This window comes from Haematobia irritans, chromosome 5, assembly GCF_050003625.1.
Source record: "Haematobia irritans isolate KBUSLIRL chromosome 5, ASM5000362v1, whole genome shotgun sequence".
Lineage (NCBI taxonomy): Eukaryota > Metazoa > Arthropoda > Insecta > Diptera > Muscidae > Haematobia > Haematobia irritans.
Genome location: NC_134401.1, coordinates 3,936,760 through 3,964,020, shown reverse-complemented (window position 1 = coordinate 3,964,020; position 27,261 = coordinate 3,936,760). Strand labels below are relative to the sequence as shown.

The 27,261-nt window shown below is 29.6% G+C and overlaps 1 protein-coding gene across 3 annotated transcripts; it reads left to right on the top strand.

Moving 5' to 3' along the window:
* Positions 1 to 8,185: 8,185 nt before the first annotated feature.
* On the top strand, positions 8,186 to 26,733 carry flap (flapper). Of its 3 annotated transcripts, none has more exons than XM_075313590.1 (5): positions 8,186 to 8,435; positions 8,563 to 8,784; positions 22,915 to 23,133; positions 23,728 to 25,884; positions 26,000 to 26,733. In XM_075313590.1, exons 2-5 carry the CDS (start codon positions 8,622 to 8,624, stop codon positions 26,353 to 26,355), a joined length of 2,895 nt encoding a protein of 964 aa, XP_075169705.1. In that variant the 5' UTR covers positions 8,186 to 8,435; positions 8,563 to 8,621; the 3' UTR covers positions 26,356 to 26,733. The 3 variants fall into 3 exon arrangements, with proteins under 3 accessions (XP_075169705.1, XP_075169704.1, XP_075169706.1); XM_075313589.1 differs by having other exon boundaries at positions 22,888 to 23,133; XM_075313591.1 differs by lacking the exon at positions 22,915 to 23,133.
* Positions 26,734 to 27,261: the final 528 nt, after the last annotated feature.

Here is a 27,261-nt window from a genome sequence, read left to right as displayed (position 1 = left end):
AAAAGTGTTGAACATTACATTCTACTATATTAAATTTTGAACTGTAAAATGTGTCTTATTAAAGACTTAAAGTCACAAAAGAACAGTGTTTGATATAAACGAAATGGACTGTGTTGTTGTTTCAAACATAATTTTCTTTATTGAAAAAATAAAAATTTTGTAACAAAAGAATTTTTTTGGTGATAAAAGTTTAAAAATTTCGAAGCAATTCAAAAAACTCTAACAAAAGAAAAACGTTTTCGGTACACGTTTTCCAAACGTTTTTTTTCTTTGCGTGTATTATTTGATTAATCATTACTCATCTATCGTAAATGCCATTTATTTCGATTCTATCATTCATCACAACATTTAAAATTCAATTGTTTATTTTAATCCTTCACTTCACTCACTTTTGTTTTTGTGACAAAAATAATTTAATATAAAGCAAACAATTTATTCATTTTTATTTAAACCTGTTCCGGAATTGGTCGTTCATAAGAATTCAAGCTGTTATCAGATGTTTTCAAAGATGCCAATATTTTTGGAAAATTCATGCATAATTTGTCGAAAATAATAGCGATGTTAAACGTTTATGATAAACTATCACAAAAACCAAGTTCTCCAAATATCTGAATACAAGTTTTTGGGTGCAGCAGCAATATTTTTAAGGAAATACTATAGAAAACAAAACTTTGTTACCCATCAAAGAAGGGGTATTCAAATAACATACCTATTTCATTTCTTCGCATCAAACAATTGGATGGGTTTTTGAGTGTAAATATGAGCACATTATCATAACAATATCAAAACATTTAAACGTTTTCGTTTTTTTTATGTTTAAGGTGAGCTGTGGGAATTTAAAAATGTTAAAATGTTGTCTTGACAAATTGTAGAGCGAAGTTTTGTATACTACAATGGATAGATTTGTAGGTTTATATTTATAAATTAATATTTATTTTTTAAATGTAAATTTAAAACGAGTTGAAGAATTACTGATATTCGGTATGGTTAAGAGTTATTATTAAAATTGTTTGAGGCGAATTTTAATAAAATTGGTATATTTAACATATGCTTGATATTTTTGACAAAATCTGTTGGTACCTAAAAACATACCTTGTATAGAATTTTAAGACCACCAATAAAACAAAAAAAAAAACTAAAATTATACCTAAATCTTAACCGATATGCCGATATGGAATAACATCGTTGACTGAATAAGGGTAACATGGTTATCCGTCTGTCTACTCAAGAGACTTTGTATCTAAACAAAATAAGCCGAACATTTTCATCGTTGATGAGAACGTTTGAACTTTGATGTTGAGTTTTAACATAAATCAATGACTAATTGGCGCCTTTGCTTACCCGGATGTTCATTTCTGCACTGACAGACAGGTAGAAACACATTTACATAATTATTTTAGATGCACATTGGGGGTTGCTAACACGGTTGCCATAATTGGTAGAATTCTACCAAATATGGTAGATTTTTTATTGTTTGGTAGATTGGTAAAGTTCTTGATGTTTTGGTAGATTTTGCAAAATATTTCTAAAAAATTATAGAAATACAAGTTTGGGAAAATTTTCTATAGAAATAAAATTTTGAGAAAATTTTCTATAGAAATAACATTTTGAGAAAATTGTATATAGAAAAAAAAATTTGAGAAAATCTTCTAGAAATAAAATTTTTAGAAAAAATTCTATAGAAATAAAATTTTAAGAAAATTTTCTATAGAAATTTTAGCAAATTTTCTATGGAAATAAAATTTTGAGAGAATTTTATCACAATTTTATTGCTATAGAAGATTTCCTCAAAATTTTATTTCTATATAAAATTTGCTCAAAATTGTATTTTATTTTGCAAAATCTACCAAAACATCAAGAATTCTACCAAACAATAAAAAATCTACCATGTTTCGTAGAATTCTACCATGTTTGGTTTGGTACCATGTTTGGTAGAATTCTACCAATTTTGAGAAAATATTCTATAATTTTGTTTTTATTTTCTATTATTTTAGCCCATATAAACCATTGTGAAAGACAGTTTGTTGCATTTTCATTTGCTTGGAATTCGAATTCTCGATGTGAAAATAAACAATTCGGTTTTAGTTAATTTGTATTTATTACAATCGAAGATAATTAGAGAGAAAAATAAAATAAAACAATAGAACGGAATGGAAGAGCTAAAACAAAGAAAAACCCAACATCGTAAACATTGGATATTCTCTTAAATAACACCCCTTTTCATATTATGTGAATATATTATTTGAAAATAATATTTGCCATACGTCTATCAATGTCGGAGTTGACTCTCTGTATGTATTTATCGCAATGATTTGTTGGGCCTTGTACTTTTGAGGCCTCACCGAATGTGTGATAGAACTTTGCACTTTACAGATAAGAGAAAAGTTCACCACTATGGACTGAGCTGCCCAACCTATAATGTAAAACGTGAGTTTCTGATCAAACGAAGCACAGCTTACAATATAATTGAGAGAAATTTAAAGAAAATTTGAATGTTCGGGTTCGTCCGAACATTAACATTTTAATGTTCGTTGGTCTTCAATTGAATACATTATCTTCCAAAAGTATTTCTGTTATTGCCTGAGATGTTGAGTTGTTAAACAAAAGACTTAAGCAACAAACGTGATCTCATTTTAAATGACAAGTCAGTCTTCTTCTAAACGCAAAGTAATCGTAAAGTAATCAGGATTACAAATTTTGCTGGTCAATTTTTTTTTCTGTGCCACAATAAATTAATTAGGAAAAATTGGGTTTTGCATTAATTTAAAAGTCCACGCAAACATTTCTATTCTCCTTCTGTATAAACCAACTCAAATTGTATACATTATCTCCCAAAAGTACTTTGGTAAACAAAAGACTTAAGCAACAAACGTGATCTCATTTTAAATGACAAATCAGCCTGCTTCTAAATGCAATAGCCGAAATCCTAAAGTAATCAGGATTACAAATTTTACTGTTCATTTCTTTTCTTTGCCTCAATAAAGTAATTAGAAAAAATTGGGGATTTCATTAACTTAAAAGGCCACTCAAACATTTCAATTTTTGTGCTGTATAGACCCTGAACATTAAAATCCATACATTTTGTTGCCATTTAGATTGGTAGTATAATCTTTTTAATACTCTTGACAATGCAATTACTAACATCTATGTGAAAACAATGGACAATGTATTATTTCATCACATTTCCACAACGCATTGCTCGACAATACTAATATCAAGACGTCATCAACGCCTCATCGGCTTCTTAATAAAGGTGATATCCATCTCTAATAAAAAATGGGAAATGATGCACTTAATATTATTGCAGTTTAATTGTGTCTTAATGATAGCAATAACAACAATTTCATTTCTCTGCTGGTTGGCTGTATTTGCCAAAGACTTATGTGAGGAGACGCGGTCGCTACTAATCTCATTCAACAAACAATGGACCACAAATCATAATCAAGCTCCACCACGAATCATCATCAACCAAGATGCCAAAAAAATACCCACAGCCCTGCAATTTCTATCGCAACCATAACAATACGCCAAACTGAAGACAATAACCAAGAGATAGCGTCGTTATTCCAAAGCAATGTTAACAAAATTATCAAAACTATTGAAAATCATTAAAATATTAAGATATTTCTATTGTTTGTTTTACAAAGACATTTATTGATATTTTGTTAATTCACAATAGCCGATTATTGTGATTATGTAAGTACAATAAAAAGTGATGAATATATATTTAAAACGAAATAATTGAATTTCCAAGAATTTATTAAACAATGGGCATAGAATATTGTTTTCCAAATGCAAAATTATCCAGCAAAAGTTTAACTAGTACGATAAATATTTAATAATATTTCTCATTTAATTTTAAACCGTTCAGATTGATCGAAATCAAAAATAATGATATTTATTTGATCATTTCTTCGAAATAATAATGGAAGTGAAGTTATGAATACATAACAAAGTCATGGTATTGCTTCATTGTCCATTATTATTAGAAAATTATGCGAGATCTAATCCATGATTTATGAATTTATTTTCATTAATTGCTAATGAATGAAAGGATGTATAGGTATTTAATGAATTTTTATATAATTAGAGTAATGATAAATGTGTTAATTATAAGTTGTCTCTAAAAACAAACTTCTCGAAACAATGCACACAATAAAACATATTTGTATACCAAAAAAAACCTGTATTTACTGTTTGATTTCTGTACATAATATAGCGTATATTTAGATGGTTTTATTTGTAGAGGAAATTAAAAATAGCAATTTTCAAATACATAATACAAAATTGTTTATATAAATCACATATATCCGTTAATTTCTTAGAAAAAGGAAATTACTTTTGTGTTATTTATGCAAATATCATACAAGCTGATGGTTTTCCAATACTTAAAAATTAAAAAAAAAAGAACATTTCGCCAAATTTTTGGTATCTATTTTTTCAAAACTCAAAAGCCAAAATGTCGACTTTTGATGGGCGAAGATTTCAAAGCATAATTTCCTAAAATTTTAAAAAGTGGACTTTCCATTTTCTGTGAATTTTGCCATATATAATATGTGATTTTTCGAATTAATTTTCTTGATTATAAACTCTGTACAGCTGCCGAAAATATACACTGATAGAAAAAGTTTCGTTATATTAACGAAATGTTTCATTAAAAGTGAGCCAATGAAACAAATTCGTTAATACAATGAAATTTTTCGTTATTATAACGAATTTTCTGTTAATCAACGTAACGTTTCGTACTATTAACGATTTATTTCATTGTATTAATGAAATTTTTTCGTTATATCAATGCAATTTTTCGTTGGCCCAATTTTAATGAAATTTTCTTTGTGTGTAATAACATAAAGTCACACACAATTTCGTGGTATTTGAAATAATTTTCTCCAAGTAATAATAAAAATTGTCTTTTATAAAAGATTGTCTTTAATAAATATTGTCTTTTATAAAAGCTATAGCTGTCAAAAATACAAAAGGGATACAAAATCAAAACTCACGTCACACACGATTGACACAATCGAAAAGTCATAAAAAATATTGTTTTAAAAAACCCCACGATAAATAATAACAATAATAAAAGCTGAAAATCATTAATTGTGACGTTAGAATGTAACAAAAAAACAACAACAAAATCAAACTATTAACACCAAATGGCGAGACCTGAGAAGTAATAGCTATAAGGCGATAGAACCGTAAGACTGTGGGAGAACAAAAACGATTCAAAAATATCATAACAGCAATGGACAAAAATAACAGAAATAACCTAAACAAATGGAATAAATTATTCAATAAATACACTTAGCGAAATTTATGAAAATTAAAGATAATTTTGTTAGTTTCTGTTAAAGACAAGACAAAAAAATCGAGAAATATATCGGGCTACCTACGTAGTCTTATTCGGCAGATTTAATTTTATGCATCATACACAAGAAAGTCAATCATTAAATTTATACAGAATCTGTTTTATTTTTATTGAAAAAAAACCTTCTGAACTATTTTTAAATATTTTTTCTTTTATGAGAAGGTGTCTTAAATGGTAGCATACAAGGTTGTACATTTAACAAATCATTGTGGAGATCTCAAAAATGAAATACAATTAATTCAATTTTCCCCATAAAAGTTTTTTCAGTGTAGATTCGGCTACCATCAACTTTTTACTTATGTCTACACAGAAAAAATTTCACCAAAAATTTCCCAATTAAAGTCTTAATTGGGGTTTAAAAAATATTCAATTAAAAATTTAATTGATTCAACAAATCTTTTAATTGAAACAAAAATCAATCACAAATATTAATAGTATCAATTAATTTTTTAATTGATTCTATCATTTCTGTGATTGAAGACAATTCATTTAAAAATTAATCGGATCAATTAATTTCGTGATTGAAAACAAAAAATATTTTTTTCTGTGTATGTTATTTTCCATTATTTGGGGTCCTGTTTATTCTACACTCCAAAGAAAGTTTACTTGGATCCAAAGATTTTGATCTTCTTCTTTTAAGGATTTTGGTATCGATTCCGAACCAAAGAAGCCGCATCTTCTTTAAAATAAAGACATGTTTTAGCGACCTATCTGGCTTTAAATCTAGGAGCAATAAAATTAAAATTGGGAATACAGATCTCATTTATCGAATTTTCATTCTCTTTTCGAGGTATATTAATAATGATATTCACATACAAACAAATACCTGCTCAAAAATCCAATTTATAAGGTATACTTAAAAGTAAAAAATGTTTTCTTAATTCCAAAAAAATATTAAAACAAAGATTCTAAAACCTCATACGTCTTAGCCTATATTTGAAGCGATTTTATCTTAAATCTAAATATTCAATATTTCAGTTAATTTAAGGACGATTTCTTTATTGTTTCTTTATTTTAAGGAAAACATTTCTTAGTTCAAAGCCAAACGGCTTTAACGGGGAACGCAAATTTCTAAAATGTGTGTCTTAAATTTAATAAAAAAAAATGTTGAGACAAAGATTATAAATTGTATTTTTACATTGAAAAAACAGTGAACCCACCAGGAAGAAAACTTTTGATTAATTTTTTCGAAAATTTTGAATATTTTAAGAAATTTTTAACTAAACTGTATTGCAAGCGCTGGTATCACGCCGATATTACAAAAATAAGTAAGTAAGTAAATTATTTTTTTCTTACTTTTTAAAGAAAATTTTGTAGTTTGAAGGAAAAAAATGGAGTTCAAAATTGCAAGAATGTCTTTAGTGACATAATTTAAAAATTTGAAGAAATAATGAACTATTTTGTGAGAAATGTGAATTTAGTTAATCTCTATGCGTAATTTGTGTATAATTTTTTAGTTCATTTAACTAACGTACGCAAAAAATTATTAGAGTAAATGACACTTTCTCCAAATATAATAATTTCTTGAACTAAAATATAGTTAAATTGGCTTTAGTGAAATAGATAGTTCACTTTGTTTTTTTTGAGTGTATTAAAAAAATCATTATTTTAAAGAAATTTTCTTGTTTCTTTACTTCAAGAAAAATGCCTTAGTTCAAAGGCATACAGCTTCAAGGGAGGGACGCAAATTTCCAAATTTTGTATCTTAAATTTAATAAAAAACGTTTGAAACAATGATTATAAATTTTATTTTTATTAAAATTTCATTATTTTTAACGAAATTTGTCCTTAATATTTTGTAAATTGCGCATCCTAAAATGTAGGTTGCATAATCTTTAATATCACGTAAACATTTTTTGTTTCAGTGTATGTGTATGTATATAAGCTTAATTTGTTAGAATGAAAATTGAACAATACCAACAATGGATTGTCACAACTTTCAATCGAATTGGTCGCTCTGATCTCATTGAATTAGGTACGTTTTTCGAATTAAATTTTTATTAATACTTTTTGTATATGAAATTACCATAAAGTAATAACAACAAATTGCAAATAAGATAATACAACAATACAAAGTTGAATTTATGATTTTTTTCGGATCAGCAACCACTCTTGGGAATTTTTTCTTCTTAAATTTCCTTTATTAGCTCTTTCCCATCACAATGTTTTGCTTAAACAACTTCGTTAATTGTTAACACTCTTTTTTATGGATTTCATGCGACATCAACAGCAACTTCCTTAAAAAGTCAATTGCCAAAATAAACAACTACAACAAAAGGCAACACATAACTCAGCGACAATATGACGCTGTTGGTATCAGAGATAACAATGAGTATGAAAATGACACTGGAGAGACAAAGTTGACGCTTTTGCGCCGACGCAGGCAACAATGATCAATGAATAATCAAACATAAATTTAAATGACACTACACCAGAGATGTCAACCAAGAAAATTTGGAGAGAGAAAAAAAAACTTATAGTATATCGTCAATTAAGACACAGTTTAGCAGAAGAGGTGACTGTTTAAGTACCAACAGCAGCATGATGCTGCTTCATCAACCGAGCACGTTCGCTTATTGTAGTACCCTTACGTTAATCACAGTTCACAGAATCACCCAAGTGACAAGCGAGACAAAACCACACCAGCCAGCCAGTCAGCAAGCCAGACAAGACGCCAGCCCCAAAGCAAAAGCGCAAAAGCTACCGCCAACCACCAACACCAATACCACAGACGACCGACCAACAAATGCTTGAAGATGTTTAGAAGTGCGACTTTATTGATTCACTAAACTTATTACTGCGCAGCGGTGCGGACGTAAAATTTTTAAACGGTATCTTGATAAAATCCGGCGAAAAAAGTGTAATTCGAGAGGGCGAAAACTATATAACTTTTAACTAAGATTATTATTTTTTATCTTGCCAAACTCTGTGTGGGAGTTGGTTCAAAACGTCTCAATATGTCATATTATACATAAATAAAAAAAATTAACGAATCCAAATCAAATAGAAACATAAAATTTTATTAAATATTCATTATTTTTTGCTATCTCTTAAAAGAAAAAAAAATCGTGTGAGTGTTTCTTTGTGTCACAACTATATAAAATAAACAGAAATTCAAATAAAAAAATTTAATTAATACCAAAAAATATCAAAAGTTAAATATCACGAAATCTTATGAAAATTTTCAACTATCGCAGATAAAAGTGCAAGCAAACAACGAAAAGAAGTGGAAAACAAACTAACATCTTAGCCAACAATGTCTAAGCCTATGCTGTACCATCACTTGCCATCGCCAAATGGAAAAACCCTTTTGCGCATGCCCAGCGGCAGAAGCAATCGGCTGCTGTTCACAACACTGGTGATAATAGCTGCATCAATTTGGAATAACAATGTTGTTTATGGAGCACCAGCAAAACTTGGTATTTGACAAAATGTTTTTCTTTTTGTGGTGTTTTTTGTTTCCTTCAACTTTGGCTGGCTTTACTAACATGAACGCTTTCATGCATCTTTTTCCTAACTTTTACAAGTTTTGTTATTATTACACTGTTTCTGTTTCATTTAGATAAGGCCGTATACAACTTTAATTATTATATTTTTTTACGAATAACAATTATTCATTAGGATTAAAAACAATGAATGATTTTTTATAGCGACAATGCATTTTTTTATTTGAATTATCAAACATTTCGAATTGAGTTAATATAAAATTTTATGTTTGCAAATCTTTATCCTCAGGCTGGTGTGAATATTACACTGTTTCAGTTTCATTTAGATAAGGTTGATTACAAATTGAATTAATATATATTTTTTTGTATGAATAACAATTACTCATTAGAATTTAAAAAATTAAAGATTTTTATAGCGACAATGCGATTTTTGTTATTTAAAAAAATGTATAAAACATTGTGAATTTAATTTATATAAAATTTTATGACATTTTTTAATTATTAAATTTTATAGAATTCGAATTTACCAAAACTCTGGTTTTGAAATCTAGTAAGAATAACCTTAAGACTATATGATACCCTACACCAAACCCTTCTGAATTGGTGGAGTTACAAAATGATGGATTTATGTCAAATTTTATTTTTATTTTAAAAGACGTCATGCACTGATTTGGAAATTTTCTTTAGCTCAATGAAATTGTCTCTATCCCAAGTATATCTCAAACATTTTATGAACTAAACATGGGTATAAATTTCAATGACCGTACAAATAAGTTCAATGCTAACCAAAGCAGAAGAAATTTTTCGTACACTTCTCAAAAATAGCAGACATGAACTACATCGTGGTTAATACACAGAAAAAAATATTTTTTGTCAACAATCACGAAATTAATTGATCCAGTTAATTTTTAATTGAAATGTCTTCAATCACAGAAATGATAGTATCAATCACCAACGTCAATTAAAAAAAAATAATTGATACAATTAATTATTGTGATTGATTTTTATTTCAATTAAAAAATTGTTCCAAATAAAAAATTTACTTTTATTTTAGCCTGATATCAACGCAGGCTGATTAATTGATACAATTAATTTTGGTGATTGATTTTTAATTATTTTAATTTCAATTAAAAAATGTATTGAACCAATTGAATTTTGTTTAAGATTCAATTAAAATTTTAATAGGAAAAACATTGGTGATATTTTTTTCACTAATTCGATTTTTACGTTTGGTTTAATTTTGGTTTTATGAGAAGTAAGAATTTCATAAATGGTAAAAATGTCAGTAAATTCTTGCCATTTTAACAAGGCATTATGGAAATCTCAGAAATTGGAATACAATTTAGTTCAAATTTCGCACGAACATTGGTGATATTTTTTTCTGTGTATGCTTATGATTTGAGGTCAATATTTTTTTATTTTTGGTTTAATTTTGGTTTAACGAGAAGTAGGAATTTCATAAATGATAAAAATGTCAGTAAATTCTCGCCATTTTAACAAGACATTATGGAAATCTCAGAAAATGGAATACAATTTGGTTCAAATTTTGCACGAGTTATTTCATTTTCCCATAAAACAGTTTAACTTTTTTCTGTGTTCGCATTTTGAGGCGACAGGGTGGAAATTATTTGAATATGACCCTAATTTTTTTTTAACTAACCGATTATATTTGATCTCAGCTGATTGTATAAAATAAAGTGTCGTACACAGAAAAAATGAAATAAAAGTAAAAAAAAAATCATTAGCAAATTCATGACAATATTAACCACGCTGTTGTTCATTCTTACTATTTTTAAGATTTTTTTTTTTTTGATTTTTATTCCTACGTTTATTTCATCAAATTTTGGGGACATTCATGTGATAAGGGAAATTTCTTAATAAATTATAAAAATTAACTAAAGCAAACCAGATTTTTTTTTAAATAAAATTAAGTCGCTATTAGAATGAGTTTAACGATGGACTAGCTGGGAGATAAAATTTTTCTTTTTCTCCCTATACGTGTCTTTGGTATTTATGATGGAAGTCTCTCACAAATAATGTATGCTCGAAATGAGTTTAAAAGCCAACTGCAAAAGCCGATCAGTCGATTTAAACCAGCATCAAAAATGAGTTAATTTATTTAGTCGACTTACAAAAAAATCCAAAGACTTGAAAATTCGAATTTAAATTTAAAGATTACCAAAAATGTATTTAGGTTAGGTTTGATATAGTGGCATTTCAGGCTAACTTAACTATTCACTACATTGTGATACCACAGTGGTGAATTTCTCCCTTATTACTTAGTTCTGCCCGATCCTATGTTAGCCCTTGTTTGCAGGGCGGGCACCACTAATGCCCCACGGTATCAACCTAATTTTTTGAACTATCCTTTTTTTTGACAAAAAGTTCATTAGTCGACTCATTGACTTTTGTATCCCTAAGGGAGACCTTTGGACTAGTTTAACTTAATTTCGAATTTATTTATTAAATTAATTTTTTATATTTAATAGTTTAACATTTACAAATACTTCAATTATTAATAACTTCAAAATTCCTGCATATTATAATATATTAAAATTATTAAAAATTTAATTATTACAAAAATGTGTCTTATATATTTTAAATTATTTTTTTTTTTGTAAAACATTATCAAGTTTTAAATGCTGAAGATAATTTCTAAATACCTTACGACAGATTTTTTATTATTAATTTTAGCTTATAATTGATAGTTTTCCTTACTATGTCCATTCGTTTAAAATTCCTTGCAATTTAAATTTTTTAACGACATTTTTATACAAAGTCTTAACTACATCTCTTAAATTTGGCAATTCATAAAAATAAAGATTTGTTTGCTTTTTTATTTCGAATGATCATTAGGTTGTCACTCTTATGAACTGAGTGTATATTGTTTGTTTTTTTTTTTATTAGTTGCTGATGATTGAGGTGATGGCATACGGTAGTTAAAAATAACATTATTAACTAACATTTTGTTTTTTAAGATTGCACTTAATAAATTAAATTTACAAAGAAAACATTGCTATTTATTTATTTGTGATGTTTTTTACTGACCCCAATGCAATTAACCCACTTATTTACTGAGAGATAAAAAATCGTCTTTTTTTCAGCAAAAACAAAACTCTAAAAACTTTGATCAATACCATTTTTTGAACATTTAAACATATTACTACATCAATTCCCTTCGTAAAGGCCATTAATAAAAAAAATAATTCTGCTTCTAGAAAAAAACAAAAACAGCTTCATAGTACATCTTTTTGCTGACCACCTTCATTGACGTTGATATTTTCAACTACACTTGCATTATTATTATTTTACTAATAACAATTGATTGGCCTGACACTCACATAACAAATTTAGTGCCCCTCATATGGGTGTCCATGGATGTACCCCCATTGATCATAAACCTGACTGTGATTCGATGTGGTAGAAACACACATCATCCTCCATTATTGGTACTCATGATTATTCTTTTTGACTTTTTAACTATGAATGCGATGTCAAATATATGACCTCAAAGTATGGATAATAAAGTGCTTTTGTCATGGACCCAAGTACCAAGCGGTCAAGCCTGTAAACAGTATTGAGTCCATGCTGGATATTGAATAATACTGGTTGCCAATATTACATAGGATACCAATGATATGTGATAAACGTGATGGAAAAAAAAACGTAAAAAAATATAAATACACGATCCACAATATTATTCGTGGTGAAGAAATAACACGATATGGTAATATGTTGTTACTTTCTTCAAATACTAAATATTACATAATTTTATTTTACAGAGAAAAAAAAAATAATAATTTTCTTCCAAACGGAATATAAAGTTAATAGAGTTTCCTAAAAGCTAAATCTCGTTGTCTCTCTTGAGCCCAACGATTTTTATTTGGCTTTAAAAAACATAGTAATCATTGCAAAGATTATGTGTTCTATACTTTATTTTTTAAATAAAAAACAAATAAAGTAACAAAATTTCCTAAAAAAAAGGAATGGTAAAAATTTACAAAATTTTCTAAAAAACTAAAATTTTGGCAAAATTTTCTATAAAAATAAAATTTTGACAAAATTTTCTATAGAAATAAAATTTTGACAAAATTTTCTATAAAAATAAAATTTTGACAATATTTTCTTTAGAAATAAAATTTAGACAAAATTTTCTATAGAAATAAAGTTTTACCAAAATTTTCTATAGAAATAAAGTTTTGACAAAAATTTCTATTGACATAAAATTTTGACATAATTTTCTATAAAAAATGTTGACGAAATTTTCTATAGAAATACAATTTTGACAAAATTTTCTATAAAAAATTTTGACGAAATTTTCTATAATAATAAAGTTTTGGCAAAATTTTCTATTGACATAAAATTTTGACAAAATTTTCTATTGACATAAAATTTTGACAAAATTTTCTATAAAAAATTTTGACGAAATTTTCTATAGAAATACAATTTTGTCAAAATTTTCTATAAAAAAATTTGACGAAATTTTCTATAGAAATAAAATTTTGACAAAATTTTCATAGAAATAAAATTTTCTATAGAAATAAAATTTTGATAAAATTTTCTATTGACATACATTTTGACAAAATATTCTGTTAACTTAAATTTTGACAAAATTTTCTATTGACATAAAAAACACGATATGTTGTTACTTTCTTCAAATACTAAATATTACATGATGTTATTTTACACAGAAAAAATAAATAATAATTTTCTTCCAAAGGGAATATAAAGTTATTAGAGTTTCCTAAAAGCAAGATAAATTCCGTTGTCTCTCTTGAGCCCAACGATTTTTATTTGGCTTTAAAAACATAGTAATCATTGCAAAGATTATGTGTTCTATACTTTAATTTTTAAATAAAAAACAAATAAAATAAAAAAAAAATTCTAAAAAAATGTAAAAATTTACAAAATTTTCTATAGAAATAAAATTTTGAAGAAATTTTCTATAGAAATAAAATTTTGACAAAATTTTCATAGAAATAAAATTTTGACAAAATTTTCATAGAAATAAAATTTTAACAAAATTTTCTATAGAAATAAAGTTTTGACAAAATTTTGATAAAATTGTCTATAGAAATAAAATTTTGATAAAATTTTCTATTAACTTAAATTTTGACAAAATTTTCTATTGACAAAAATTTTTGACAAAATTTTCTGTAGAAATATAATTTTGACAACATTTTCTATAGAAATAAAATGTTGACAAATTTTTATAGAAAATATAAATAAAATTTTAACAACATTTTCTATAGAAATAAAATTTTTTGTTTGGTCGTTTTTTGGTAAAATTTTCTCCAAATTTTGCTAGATTATTTATGGCTCGAGTGGCAACCGTGCCTGTATCCAAAATTTAATTTTGTACTGCATACAAAAAATGTCTTTATATTAATGAAATTGCGTCCTTGGCTGGGATTCAATACCAATATCCTTAAGGGAAGGCCAAGTTCTTTAGATGACAGAAATTTTAGTTTTTGTTGCTACAATTTTACAAATTTAAATTTATTTTTATTTATTCGGTATTTTCCCATTTATAGCTGCTTGTAAGAACAATGTTATTTTTTATTCTGTAGAGTAGTAGATATTATAAAGGCTTCGTTCCATTAATAACACTTTCGAATGAGGTGTTTATATTATTGAAAATGTCGTATTGCAAAAAATCGGTGTTATTAAAATCCAATCACAATTTATTTATGTATTTTCTTTTCAAATTTACATTTCATTACAATCGCCTTACCTGGGATTAGTAATTTCTGATTTCTCATAAACAATGTGTGGATGGCTTTCAAATGTCATAACATCCGTTTGATTAATACGTTGGTTCAGTTAAGTTGATTTTATAATCAATATATTATTTCTGATTTGTTCAATATTAAAGTGTATACCAGTTTTGTATTTCAAAACAGAAGTTCGAGGAGATTTTTTATTATAAGCCATCCAAAAAGTTGACAGAAGTACTAACTTGAAATTTATGATTATATGTCATTTCAATGAATGAATTAATTAATGAAGATGAGTCATTTCTTATGACTCAACTGGATGTAGAATGAATGTTATCTCTTTATTTAGTTGTCAATTGAATGTGATAATTCCATGCAAACTCTCGATTTTAAGAATATTAATGTATAATAATGGATCTTGGTGCAATTCACGGATATAATATGAATATCAAAATGCTAATTCGTATTAAATATATTTTAAAGAAATAAAAAATAAATGCATATTCACATATTGTTTTTTTTTACAAAAATAGTGAGAAAAATATTGATTATTAACAACAAAGATTATGTATTTAGTATTTATCAAATTGGGGCGAAACCTATATATATAGGAGATATTACAATTTTTCCCATTTTTATTTAACCAATAAATATATTCATTCCCAACTTCATGAAGACGGGATAAAAATCGCAAATCAAAATTGCAAGATGGGCAGGCCGGTAGTGGTTGGAATAGAATATCTCAGCTTGAGCAGTTCATAGATATTTTAAAACATACTTAAGTAAAATTTTGGGAGCCACCGTTAAGTGGCTCAGCGGTGGATTATCCCACCTCAGTAATGCTGGTGACATTTCTGAGTGTTTCAAAGCTTCTCTAAGTGTTTTCACTCCAATGTGGAACGCCGTCCGGACTCGGTTATAAAAAGGAGGTCACTTGTCATTGAGCTTAACATGAAATCGGGCAGCACTCAGTGATAAGAGAGAAGTTCACTACTGTGGTATCACAATGGACTGAATAGTCTAAGTGAACCTGATATATCGCGCTGCCAAATAACCTAACCTAAGTAAAATTTGTTGGCTTTCTAAAAAACATCCCATAAAATTAACAAATGCGTCTTAAATTAGTCTTAAATTATAATAGTTGGCAATAAGTCCATTTTATCATTACACAATTCAACACAAAAATTCTAAAACAAAAATCACTTATTCCAACCGAAAGTACACGATGAGAGGAGAAAAGTAATTTCTGCATTTTGCTAGATTCGTTTTTTATAAGGCTCTATAATTTTTTCTCCAAATTCGATTTTGAGCACATTTTTTTAGCAAAATTTTATTTCTATAAAAATTTTTTTCAAAATTGTATTTCTATAGAAAATTTTGTCAAAAATTTACGTATTTTGTCCAAATTATATTTCTATAAAAAAATTCTCAAAATTTTATTTCTATAGAAAATGTTCTCAAAATTTTATTTCTATAGAAAATTTTGTCAAAATTTTATTTCTATAGAATATTTTGTCAAAATTTTATTTCTATAGAAAATTTTGTTAAAATTTTATTTCTATAGAATATTTTGTCAAAATTTTATTTCTATAGAATATTTTTTCAAAATTTTATTTCTATAGAAAATGTTGTCAAAATTTTATTTCTATAGAATATTTTGTCAAAATTTTATTTCTATAGAAAAAATCTTGTCAAAATTTTATTTCATAGAAAATTTTGTCAAAATTTTATTTCTATAGAAAATTTTGTCAAAATGTTATTTCTATAGAAAATTTTGTCAAAATTTTATTTCATTAGAAAGTTTTGTCAAAACTTTATTTATGTATAATATTTTGTCAAACCAAAACATCAAAAATTCTACCAATATACCAACAGTAAAAATCTACCATTTTTGATAGAATTCTACCAACCGTGAATATAAGTCATATTTTCTATGTGTAAATATTCTCCACAATATTTGAGCTTTTCATACTTTTCAGAAATTAATTTTCGGTCTATAAAGTTTGTATTTTTTATTACTTATTGCAACTATGATATGCCATGTAATTAAAAGACGTATACAAAGTTTTTATTCAATTAATTAGAAGAAGATTTCGAATTTTCAATTACTTGTATTCTAGCTCACGCAGATTATTACCAATTAGAAGATTATAAGTATTTCATGGCTAACTAGAGGTGGTTTTTAGATGAATGACAAATTTATGGATTTGTTTCAACACAATTGTAAAATTTTATATCGTAGATGAGGTAACAGATAATAGAACCAAACAAGATGTAAAAGAAGAAATCAGGCGTCACAGCTACCCACACCATGACTTGAGATTGAAAATTAATTTAGACCTAGAAGTGAGTGCGTGAAGTCGTGAATAAAATTCAAAGATCAGATCATATTTACAAATATTTCAAACATTTTATATATTTAACAGTTAACAAAAAATCGATGATCAATACTTGAATTGTAAACAACGAATAATTTATCAAAACTCATTAAAATTTCTTATTAAAGTGGTAGTCACCATTCATTATTTTTCTATTATTCTACAATTATTTAAATAATTCTCTATTGTATTGATTAGTAATAAAGATCTGCGTAGAATTCTAAACACATTCAGTTAACATATCATATTCCAAACGGTATTAGGTACGAGTATTCTTGATTGCCATTGAAATATTCTAATTTTATTCACTTTATCATTTATGGAAGTTTGATAGTCCCAATTAAAAAAAAAAAAAAAAAACAAAAAAAACAAAAAAACAAAAAAACAAAATATACGAAAACAAGTACATACAACAACAGATTAATAAATAATAATAATAATAATATATATTCATAAAATATGTCAATAATTTAATACTTAATTAGCTATGAAACGTGAGGAATGTGCACAAGTTTTGATAAATCGTGAGAACTTAAATAGAAGAAATTCACAATTTTTCTATTAATCACCATGGATAGGCATTTTTGAGGCAAGCTTTAATGGAGAATACCGACAACAAGTGAATACCTAAGTATTCCTATAATGTATGAGCCCCTTTAACATTCCACGAAATGCACTTGAACTTTTTCAATATCAAATGTTCGATAAAAATCAATTGTTTTTAATTTAATCTTACGTGAAAATAGGTGGTACTCAGCATTTTATAGTTGAATCTCTGAATACGATAATGAGTCAAAAAGCAAATTGTATGGAAGCTATGGATTTCAATGATCCATACAATTATGGCAACTGCTATAACCATATAGCAATTAAATATGCTGTATAATTGTTGTTGTCCATAGCGGCATTGTAAGTTTTGAAAACGGCTAATTTCAATAACACCAAAAAACCCAAATTACTGTGTTTTTGTTTTTTGTTGTTAACTTTCAACACTCTCTCATGAAACAAGCTCGACAAAAAGTTGCATGATTTATTAGAGGTGTTTTTAACAAATACTCATTTTTAATTCCCCGATTTTTTTCATTTCATTTAAATGATGAATTTGCTACTGGAAATATAAATTTCATGTAAAAACAATTTTAAATTAACATAAATCAATAATTGTTACAGTATTAGCATGGCCCCACCACCAATCAACAACAAAAATGGAAGCGAAATAATTATTAGGTTTTTTGGCCTTAATTCTCAGAATATTATTTGTAATGGATTTTCCAAAAAAAAAAAAAAATAAAGAGAAAAATATAATATTTTATGACTTAGAGTACATAAGTTTTTTCTCAGACTAATACAAGTTTTAGATAAAGTATAACGAGGACAGTGAGAAAGCAATTTACGATAGTGAGAAATCAAAACGAAAATAACAAAAAAGTGGTAAAAGAGGCCTCATTTAAAATCGATGGCGGAATGCTCCATTTTTTTGTTGTTTGGAAAGACAAAAATCGCACGGAGCCTCAACAGGAGAATACTGAGGGTGGGACAATAGGTCACAGGTTGCCATTCGAGCAAAAAAAATCTACCACAAAACAAAAAAAAAATCTATAGAAACTTTTGTCAAAATTTTATTTCTGTAGATTTTGTCAAAATTTTATTTCTATAGAAAATTTTGTCTACATTTTATTTCTATAGAAAATTTTGTCAAAATTTTATTTCTATAGAAAATTTTGTCAAAATTTTATTTCTATAGAAAATTTTGTCAACATTTTATTTCTATAGAAAATTTTGTCAAAATTTTATTTCTATAGAAAATTTTGTCAAAATTTTATTTCTATAGAAAATTTTGTCAACATTTTATTTCTATAGAAAATTTTGTCAAAATTTTATTTCTATAGAAAATTTTGTCAAAATTTTATTTCTATAGAAAATTTTGTCCAAATTTTATTTCTATAAAATTTTGACAAAATTTTATTTCTATAGAAAATTTTGTCAAAATTTTATTTCTATAAAATTTTGTCAAAATTTTATTTCTATAGAAAATTTTATTTCGTTTTGTTTTGTTATTGTTGGTTTGTTCTTCAATCATTTTGTTGTTTTTGATTTCAGCTTAAAATCATGCATTAACTAAACTACAAGTGTAGCTTAACCAACAGAGGAAATTAATTTTATTTCAATAGAATATTTTGTCAAAATTTTATTCCTATAGAAAATATTGTCAAAATTTTATTTCTATAGAAAATTTCGTCAAATTTTTATTTCTATGGAAAAATTTGTCAAAATTTTATTTCTATAAAAAAATTTTGTCAATAGTTGTAGAAGAATTATTTTCAAAATCTAACAAAACATCAAGAATTCTGCCAATCTACCAAACAGTAACATATCGACCATTTTTGGTAGAATTCTACCAACCGTGGCAACCGTGTTAACAGTACAATTCTACCAATTTGGCTCAACTGGTGGTGTGAGCCGTTTTGTTTTGCAATTTTTCGTCGAATGACCCCAGTAATTCGGCATTGTCACTCGATCGTAGTCAATGTGAATCACATTTTTGGAATCCAAGAAAACATGGTCATTACCTTTCAAACCAATGGTTTAGTCGTCCCCTTCTTCGGAGCAAGTTCAACGGATACAGTCTACAGTCTCCGGTATGTAACAGTGGGACCACTTCGTCGACTTCAAATAAACGATGCTGAAACTCCTTGGAGTGAACCTAAACAACACATATCTGAAATAATCTCACGGTTGTGATTACTGACAGTTTTCTCATGCTCAAAATGCTGTGAAGAATATGATCCACACAATCTTTTAATGTCACAATTTGTAAACTTCTCTCTCATCAATGAGTGCTACCTGATTCTATGATTAGCTCAATGACAAGGGAATGAGCCAAATGGCGTTTCACATTATGGTGAAAGCACTCAGAGAACATTCAAAAATGTCAACCGCTATGCTGGGAAGGAATAAACCATCGCTGAAAATCTTTTCGGTGTTGGGTGGAAACTGGACCATTCTGTATTCAAGATGGACATGCTACGCATTGCACCAAGGTGACAATGATATTATATTGATATTAGTATGAGAAAAAAAACACCTAGACCCTCACAATGTTGTCAGTATTTATCTGGCTCTTGTTCCCAATCGGGAAGTTTTCGACTACAAAAATTCCCTATTTAAATTGAAAATTTTTAACAAGTTTTTATGGAAAAAAATAATAATAATAATAAAGAAATAGGCTCTGTGACGAACACTGATGAAAGGGCAACATTTAGGCCCAAATCCTCACGAAATGATTTCACAATTGTAGAAAAATGTCTTAGCCAAGCTGAGTAAAATTATAAATTAGCGCTGTGTCCGCTTCTAACCCAAATGCCACCGTGGTGCAATGGTTAGCATGCCAGCCTTGCATACACAAGGTCGTGGGTTCGATTCCTGCTTCGACCGAACACCAAAAAGTTTTTCAGCGGTGGATTATCCCACCTCAGTATGCTGGTGACATTTCTGAGGGTTTCAAAGCTTCTCTAAGTGGTTTCACTGCAATGTGGAACGCCGTTCGGACTCGGCTATAAAAAGGAGGTCCCTTGACATTGAGCTTAACATGGAATCGGGCAGCACTCAGTGATAAGGGAGAAGTTCACCTATGTGGTATTACAATGGACTGAATAGTCTAAGTGAGCCTGATACATCGGCTGCCACCTAACCTAACCAAACCTAACCTAACCCAAATGCTCCATTTGCAGTGGAATAAAGAGGCAAAGTTTTCTTTTTTTGTAATTTTGACGATTTGCTGTGCTTCTATTCCAATAATGTAAACCTGATTTATTATATTGAATATATTTCGAAAAAAAATCCAAAATTTATGGAAATTCCTAAGTTAATGGAAATTCCAAATTTCGTCCCCATACACGAAAAAATATCCCCAATTTGGGGATATAGATCAAATTTTTCCAACATTTTACCAAATTCATTAGTGTGCATGCTTTGATCTAAGGTGACGTGCGAACAACAAATTGATGGTCAGACGAAAGGGCTACAATAACACAGAAGAAGTTTCTAAATCTATCTGTTACTATGGAATAAGGACCAATAATTATATTTTTATTAATTTCTCCCAATTTGAAGACACCCTATTTACTACATGACCGATCTCAAAAACTACAATCATTGAATTTCAAGGCGAATGACGTTCGAATCTTAATACTGAGAATTTCTGATGTTTTCACTTAATTAACTTGAAATTCACTAACAAAATTATCTTCTGCATGATTTACATGACATGAAAATTATGAAAAATCGTGAGTTTAGTTGTGAAATCATTTAAGACAAAACAAAAAAAAAAAAATTATAATGTCAATGACTCGTGTCAATTAATTCTGTTTTGCATTGGGATTTCAAGCTCGCTAGCTGGCATTATGACTCCAAACTATGAAATGATGCTGTTATACGTAATGTTTTGTCTATTTTGATGCCATTGTTCCACTGGCGTCCATCCTAATATTACTCGATTATGTTAATTTATAACCACGGAAGGTGTCAACAAACTGTTGACGACGGCGTCGACATGTATCTATCAAAAAGAGACACCTACCCACTCCTAATCAAATGGCGGCAAATATTTTTTTTATTTAGCTTTCGTGTTTTTACCATTATTATTTTTTTTTTGTTTTATTTCTCAAGACACTAAGAAGACAAGTTCCGCATACAAGCTCAATTGATATATGGTCTTGGTATGGAACAAGAGTAAGTGATAGCTTAACATCTTAGATAGTTAAAATACCAAGATGAAACGCCTTTAAAATGTGTAATTAAGTATTTTTTATTTGGTCGATTACATAAATGTTATTTATAATAACAATTCGCAAAATATTTATAATTAAAAATACTATATGTTTTTGGAAGTTCAAGGACGAACACTAGTTTTAAAATTAAATTTGATTTAATGAAATGCGCCATTTAAAGTTTATTTTATCTACTGAAATAAAATAAAAACAGGTGGTTTTTCTTCGAATCAATCGTAACATTCAACATTTATTTGAAACAATCATGTCGGCATATATTTTTTCCAGTGTATATAATAAAATGCTACTTTAAGAACAATGTACAGATAGCGAAACACGGATATCATCATTTATCACCGTATAAAAATTCCAAAGTTGCATCAGTATGTGTACGGCGCAACGTTGTTTCATATGGAGTATAACAGTTTTTCGTACATACCAAGGTTGCCATTTTGGTCCGATCGGACCAAAATTGGTCCAAAAAATTATTAATATTTAAATTTGGTCCGATGGTCGGACCAAAAGGAATTTGGTTGATTTTGGTCCATTTTGTTCAAATAGGTAATTAGGTAGGCAAGTTTAACAAATTTTCTATAGAAATAAAATTTGGACAACAATTTTCTAATGAACTAAAATTACAACAAAGTTTTCTACAGAAATAAAATTTTGTCAAAATTTTCTACAATACAATTTTTATAAAATTTTCTATAGAAATAAAAATTTGACAAAATTTTCTATCGAAGTAAAATTTTGGAAAAAATTTAACTTCTAACGACCCGTTTCATGTAGCTCCGTTAGGAACTGTCAGTTAACAGAAAGTAAATTGAAATTAAATTACTGAAAAATGTTAAGCAGTGAATTTCCTAACTTGAGACTTTACAAATTGTAATGCTTTTTATTAATGATACTACAACAGAAAACAAACATTTTTTGCCTATCTCGATCTCCTTTTTTTAATTATTTTTGTCTTGTCTCTAACAAATTCTCTATGTTATCTACTGATGCTCTTGTGCTAATCTAAATTTTCTTACTGATGCTCTCTTGATCTAATGTTTCTCTTGTGCTAATCTTGTGTATTTATTACTATGTTTCTCATACTCTTTAATGTTACTCTTTTTACTCTTATTGTGTGTGTGTTATCTCTGCCTATTGACAAAGCTGTAGACAACCACAAAATTGTACCAACCACACCCACTCCCCATTCAATTTCAGACTCACTTGTAACGCAATTTCCTGTAGATTTACAGCCGCCCATTGTTGAGGCAACGGTAGTGAGCGCAGATGATAAGAAAGCTCTTGATAGCTATGGCAATCCGATTGAATCGTTAAAGCCCATTGAGACACCAGACGGCCGCAAAGTGATAAGTGCCCAAGGTCTGCAATTCGAAATACCCAATTATGCTTCAGGCATTACTGAATTGAAGAAGCCTTTCGATGACTTACTGCCACCATTTGTTGGTGAGTTGAGCAATGATTTACAAAACCAATCTAATACAACTGGGGGACAAAAGGACAGCGACCACAAAGACTATGACAAAAATGACAAAATGGACGCCAACGTTGACAACAATAGAGATGTGAAAGAAAAGAATACCAGTGATATGTCTGAAATTTTACGGCTCGAGAGACACCCAAGAACTCTAACGAACACACATATGCACGTTGCGTCGCCAACGAACACGACATTGGACATTGGCACTTTCACAAACAAACCGTATACAAATCAATACGATGGTCTACAACAACCATCATCCACGGCTGTGTTTGGTCAACGTTTGTCGCATCAGCGAAACTCTCAGCTCATATCATTCTCATCATTGTCACAAACTTTCGCATCTGCATCTACACCATTTTCATTTCTTTCAGCCTCCTCTCTTCATAAACACTCAACTCCTATTAATTTACCAAGTACCTCTAGTAAGTCTTTGCTTTCAGTCCACTCTAGTAATACCCCTCTTAGTAATGGTAATTTCAACTACCCCAATGTACCTACCGATGCTTCCATTATCGAACGTATAGCCTCTAAATATCATAATCCCCTTCCCGCCCTAGATCCCATTGCCGTTGCCGTTCCCAATGATAGTTCGGAATCGCTTACAACTGTAGCTGGCCCCCATTCTTCGGTCGGTGCCACCGAAATAGATATTGAAAATGTTCATTTAGTGGAAATACCCTCGGAAAGCTCTAAGAAATCGCTTAAAGGTTTGCCTCAGTACATTATTGACTTGAATGATCCAGATATAGATGGCCCCGTGGAGTATATGCCCAATGGTGAGCGAGGTTTAAGTGTTATCGCATGGGACTTGCTGCCACCAGATCATGCTGATCCTGTTAATGATAAAACCAACGATGGTCCCAACCGAAAATCCATTGTAGGACTTTCAGCTAGTCAACAGCATATGGGATCAGCATCGGAAACCTCATACACCATTCAGTCTTCGGAAACTAGCCAAGAAGATAAGAGTGGATTTGGGCATAGTCAAATATTTTCGCACAATGTCGAGACATCTACAACTGCTAGGTCTACGACAACTCCTCGTACTACATCAACCACTGTTCGTACTACTACGACGCCACGTACAACTACCACACAACGCACAACTACCACACCACGAACTACTACAACACCACGTACTACAACAACACCACGTACTACTACAACACCACGTACCACTCGGAGAACAACTACCACAACTACTACAAGCACCACACCTCAGCCAGATTCGTCGGAATTCTTTAAATTAGAAGGTGGCGATTCATACACACTACCTTCATGGTTGGCCGACATAGATGATCCGGATCTGGATGTGGCAGTTGCCTATGTTATACCTGAGGATATCAATCAATATAATCATACCATTTCCAAAGATATTCTTCCACCTCTGGAACCCTATACAGACCTTAATGCCTTGAATGTAACACCTCCTACAACGAATAAACCTTCCAGCACCACTACTACAGTGAGAACTACAACTGCAAGGCCTTCAACGACAACAACTACTAGAACAACCACCACCACTACGACTACGACTAGAAGGCCAACAACCACCAGATCAACCACACCTAGAACCACCTATCGTTCTGGTGGCGGCAGTTCCCAAGGATCCCATTGGGTTCGAGCTAAGCCCACAAAATCAACAATTCGACCTACTACAAGTGTATTCAATAATCAAATCACCTCCTCACTCTCCAGTCAGACATTTAATTCACTCTCCACCACAACATCTTCTGGAAATTATAATCGCACTCCCACCACTCCCACATCCAGCACAACTAGCACGACGACAACTACCCAAAAGCCCAAAACGACTATAAATTCCTTTAATAGCCATTCTACCTCTGTCTCCAATATAGACAAAATCACCAGTGAAGAAGTAACGTCGGCAGGCATTCAAAAACCGCCAAATCCCTTCCTAGGAGCCTATAATCCTCAACCATTTTCTAAGCCTAGTACTACAACCACCACAAGGAAACCTACCACCACGACGACCACTACCACAACCAGCACAACACCATCTCCAAATGATGTGAATCCCTTTGAACCTACTATACCTCCATGGTTGGCCCAATTCGATTATGTTGATGTTGGTCCTGGTGTACCCTTCGTCTATAATCCGGATGACGAGGAGTCCCCTGTCGATGACGACATACAACCACCTTCTAAATTCAATGCTGAGGGAGATTCAGGCAAAACCACTTCATCTTCCTTTTCGAATTCCCAGAATTCTGGCCAATCAAGCTTCTCAAATAAATTCTCTTCTACTGCTACCTCTCTAACTTCTGCTTCTTCTATCCCATCCAAAGTAACAATTCCACTTCCATCCATTGAAATCAGTCAAGACGATAACACGTTGACACAACCGCAAGATGTGTTCGCACCAACGCAGACTAGTTCCGCGGAGGCCATTAATGTTAGTAAAAAGACCTCATCAAGTTTTAACGCCCATTTTCCAGCACGATTTGAGCCAACTACTGCTGGCGTGGAGAATACCAATAAAATACCATTGGCTGCGGATCGTGAATCATTCCCACCATTCAATACTCCCACTATTCCCGGCTCACCATTGCCAACAAAGACAACTTTCAGCAAAAGTGAAGATGGCAAAGTTATAACCAATAACATTTTCCTCAATAGTGGAGGATCAACAACACAATCTTCAGTCACTAAGCCATTTGGAACATTTGTCACTGGCAACTCTGTAACTAAAGGTACGAAAATATTTAATTGAATTTTTTATAAAATTATATTCCAAACTCAAGACATACAAAATTTAAATTCAAAATTTTAAAAATGATTTTTGTTGTTTTTTTTTTTTTGCTATAGGTACAGGTACAGGAAGTACAACTGGTTTCACAAAAGTCAGCACATCCAGCAATCAGTTTACTACCTCGTCTGCAGCTTCAGGTTTTGTGACAGCCTCAACTAACAGTGGTGGAAACAAATATACAGGAAACTTTGGTGGACCACCTGGAGTGTTGGCACCAAATGGCATACCATCAAAGCCATCAGGATTTGTAACAGCGGCAACATCAGCACCGACTAAAGCTTTCAGTACATCACCTACCAGTGGCCCTTCATTTGGTACCACTTCCGCAGTCGGAAATTCTGGCAAGTTTACTGGTAGTTTTGGTGGACCTCCAGGAGTATTAAGGCCATATGACAATGTTAAATCTATTTAAATCATGATACATGTATTTCATTTACACGCAATCTCTTAGATTAAGTTAAATTATTTATAAAAAAAAACGAAAGCAAAAAAAGCAAGAACCGACTTGTAAAACACCAACTTAGAGTGGTTCCAAACAAAATTATGAGGAAAAAAAATATTTGCACTAGGAGTATTTAATTTTTTTTTTTATTTTTCAAAAACAACATAATTTATTACCATTTCCTGTACCACAACACATACTCGCTCCGTCTGATGCTTATAATTATATTGTATATATAAACATATGACCTTTCTTCGTTTATAAATAATCAAGGACCAAGAAGAAGTGTATAATAAAGATAACACATACCTACACATTAATAATCCATATACAACAGACACATTTAAATCACGTATTATTATTTTTATAGATTGTATGTAAATGTTAATGGCTTTATTTTTTCCACCGGTATGTTATTAAATAAATTGAGAGTGAACGAAGAATGAAAGAAGAAGAAAAAACAACAAGGAAGAAGGAAAAATACCCAACTGAAATCATACATTTTGGTGATGTCTCCAAGGCTCAGCTGTGAGTTAAAGAAAAAAAAACAGAAATGTTTTTATTGTTGACATCCATTATGACTTGATCACTGTTAATTTTGGCCAACATGCAAACCGAACCCCTTAAAACCACAGCACATGTAGTCATCATTACACAAGTCTACAAATCTATTCATATAAAATTGTGGGTAATGTCTGCAAGGACTAATGAGAAAATCAAATTTTAAATGAAACTTGATGATCTACCGAATTATGATAAAATTGAATTTTGAGGGGGTAATAAAGGCAATGTAATCACCGTTTAAGAGAGCTTTTTTTTGTAGATTCTCCCTTTTACGTATTTTTATTGGAAACAATTTTTTTGCTAGTAGTTAAA

Bases quoted from the DNA above. Each gene is read 5' to 3' on its own strand.
- flap (XM_075313589.1), top strand. From the start codon at position 8,622: ATGTCTAAGCCTATGCTGTACCATCACTTGCCATCGCCAAATGGAAAA. The intron at 8,785-22,887 runs GTATTTGACAAA...ATTCAATTTCAG, and splicing joins TGGAGCACCAGCAAAACTTG to ACTCACTTGTAACGCAATTT. The intron at 23,134-23,727 runs GTGAGTTGAGCA...TTCCCGCCCTAG, and splicing joins CTTACTGCCACCATTTGTTG to ATCCCATTGCCGTTGCCGTT.